This window comes from Neoarius graeffei, chromosome 17 (genome assembly GCF_027579695.1).
Source record: "Neoarius graeffei isolate fNeoGra1 chromosome 17, fNeoGra1.pri, whole genome shotgun sequence".
Taxonomy (NCBI): domain Eukaryota; kingdom Metazoa; phylum Chordata; class Actinopteri; order Siluriformes; family Ariidae; genus Neoarius; species Neoarius graeffei.
The window spans coordinates 35,015,867-35,019,115 of NC_083585.1; the positions used below are offsets into that span (position 1 = coordinate 35,015,867).

The following is a 3,249-nucleotide window of genomic DNA, read 5'->3' on the forward strand; positions in this document are numbered from 1 at the left end:
GTGTAATGAGCATGAGATTAATCCAGGTGAATATATTATTGGGAGCAACAATATTGTTTCTGTAATAGCTTTGGCAAATATACTGCAATGAAATTCTATAAATTGGAATGCAATACTTTATGATAAGTGTGAGTCCCTCAAGGAACTGTGCAGTTTGATAGGTATTTCTATTAACAAGATATTATCCAAAAATCACAGAACTGTAAAAGTTGACAGAAATTTCATTGGATATGGTTACAATTCATTCATTAAAATCTATAATTTTTATCTACCTCAGGCTTTTTGTAACATTGCATATGAGGTGGCAGAAATGAATTCTTAGAAATCTTGAGACAATGTTGGCTCCAGTACAAAATAGTTCATTTACAACATTTACACTTACAGGTTTTCATGATTTGGGAGAATGGGAGCCCATTTTATCCATTCCCTATCTTCTTATGTTTTTATTGTCTTCTGCTTCAAACCTTACAATCATATATTTAATTATATCTCAGCGGGCTCTTCATTCTCCTATGTGTATACTAATCGGTCTTATGGCAGTTGTGGACTTCTCTTTACCAATATTTTGTGTACCAAATATGCTGCTAAGTTTCTTATTTAACTGGAAAGGAATTTCACTTGTGGGCTGTTTGGTGCAAATGTTTTGCATTCACTATGTTGGTACATTTCAATCTACTATATTGCTTTGGATGGCTCTGGATCGCTTTTTTGCTATATGTAGACCTCTTTATTACCACAAATACATGAAAATGCCCGGTTTTCTAAAGTTTGTTATTTTTCCAGTCATCAGAAATGTGTTCTTAATTACCACATTGGTTTATTGGGCTGGAAAATTGACTTTTTGTGCAACAAATGAGATAGATCACTGTTTTTGTGAACACATGGCATTGGTTCAGCTGGCATGTGGAGATATTTCCATTAACAGTGCAATAGGGCTTTTGGGTATTCTTCTTATAATAACTGCTGATTTTATTTTCATTACAGTATCATATATAGTAATACTTTCTTCTGTCCTGAGATCTGGCAAGGCCTGCTTAAAGGCTGTTAACACCTGCATTACTCATTTAATTGTCATGGCAGTGAGTCTGACTTTTGCTTTAATTGCCTTTATGTCATACAGACTAAGAAACAACTTTTCTCCCTCCAGCCGTGTCTTCCTGAGTACAATGTATATGCTTTTTCCAAGCTGTTTTAATCCAATTATTTATGGAGTAAGAACCAAAGAAATAAGAGAACAGTTTCTGAAATTCATGAAACATTTTAAGGTCTTTCCAAAGTAATCATGTAATGTATTGTATATTGCATGACATATAAAACATGCCTTGACAACAACCAAGTTATTTTTTATTAGATTTTTTTTTGCCTTTATATAATTGCAATTTTAAAGAGTTAACTGAAATTATTTTAAATAAAGAAACATGCTTACAACAAACTGAGAATGTAGACTTTAATTCAATTGCTATGATGGGTAGATTGAGTGTAACATCTTTAGAGAGGTATGAACGGATATTAAACTTGTATTACAGCTCTGGGTGACCATAGCTTTGCATGTGCAGCCTCCATATCCACTAGCTACTTCTATCTTATTGCATGACAACTACCATCTGATAAGGGCAAAGTCTAATGTGCACTGTATCTTTTCAAACTGATGCTTATGCAACATCATAAATCAGTTGATCATACTTGGAGGAGAGGATACTTTCCCTCTTCCGTATACGTACATGGGTTCATAGATGGAAAAAAATGCCAAATTGTAATTATTCTCTCTTGGACCCCCGGCCATAGTTTACAAGAGCATTTTGATGATTCATATTTATCTCATCTCATTATCACTAGCTGCTTTATCCTGTTCTACAGGGTCGCAGGCAAGCTGGAGCCTATCCCAGCTGACTACGGGCGAAAGGCGGGGTACACCCTGGACAAGTCGCCAGGTCATCACAGGGCTGACACATTGACACAGACAACCATTCACACTCACATTCACACCTACGGTCAATTTAGAGTCACCAGTTAACCTAACCTGCATGTCTTTGGACTGTGGGGGAAACCGGAGCACCCGGAGGAAACCCACGCGGACATGGGGAGAAACATGCAAACTCCACACAGAAAGGCCCTCGCCGGCCACGGGGCTCGAACCCGGACCTTCTTGCTGTGAGGCGACAGCGCTAACCACTACACCACCGTGCTGCCCGATTCATATTTATTCTCTCCACAAAACAGGCAAATGCTTCACCATCTTTCAGCACATTAGTCATCAAATGAGGTAGCAGTGCAGCCATTACTGCACCCAGATATGGAGTCCCCTCTGGAAAAAATTGACACAACAAGGCCAATTCTTTGGTTTTTGCTATATAATGAATACATGTAGGTTTGAGATGAAAAGATGAATATGAGATGATTGATCAGAATGTCAGCTTTCAGTTCATGATATTTAGATCCTGATGTGTTCAACAAGTTCATCAACCTGGCAACCCACTGGCATCATGAAACTGGTGCATTTGTCTTCGTGATGCTTTTTGAGGCTTGTACCACAGTCTAAAATTTTTCATTTTCCACCCCTGATGAAGTCCTTTGTTGTGTTGGCAGTGTGTTTTGGGTCATTGTCTTGCTGTATGATGAGGTTTATCCCATTTACAATACCAAATCAGAAAAAGGTTTGGTTTTTTATCTTCTATTATTATTCCTGCAACAAATTTGACCAAATAATTATCTGCGGTGACTTTCTCATCTCATCTCATTTTCTCTAGCCGCTTTATCTTGTTCTACAGGGTCGCAGACAAGCTGGAGCCTATCCCAGCTGACTACGGGTGAAAGGCGGGGTACACCCTGGACAAGTTGCCAGGTCATCACAGGGCTGACACATAGCCAGAGACAACCATTCACACTCACATTCCCACCTATGGTCAATTTAGAGTCACCAGTTAACCTAACCTGCATGTCTTTGGACTGTGGGGGAAACCGGAGCACCCGGAGGAAACCCAGGCAGACACGGGAGAACATGCAAACTCCACACAGAAAGGCCCTTGCCGGCCACGGGGCTTGAACCCGGACCTTCTTGCTGTGAGGCGACAGTGCTAACCACTACACCACCGTGCCGCCTGCGGTGACTTTAATTTATCCAATATAAATTGGAATACTGGAACTGAAACATCTAATGACTGTAACTACAGCAACTTCACCAAACTTTTGAAAGACAACTTTCTATGTCAAAATATTAAATATTTTCTTGTGGATTTCCCCACAAGAAAT

The 3,249-nt window shown here is 39.2% G+C and overlaps 1 protein-coding gene across 1 annotated transcript; it reads left to right on the forward strand.

Moving 5' to 3' along the window:
* Nucleotides 1-320: 320 nt before the first annotated feature.
* Nucleotides 321-1,280, forward strand: LOC132864679 (olfactory receptor 52K1-like). The gene has a single exon (XM_060898095.1). The coding sequence runs from the start codon at nt 336-338 to the stop codon at nt 1,278-1,280; it is 945 nt and encodes a 314-aa protein (XP_060754078.1). The 5' UTR covers nt 321-335.
* Nucleotides 1,281-3,249: the final 1,969 nt, after the last annotated feature.

Coding starts and splice junctions, on each gene's coding strand:
- LOC132864679 (XM_060898095.1), top strand. CDS start 336: ATGTTGGCTCCAGTACAAAATAGTTCATTTACAACATTTACACTTACA.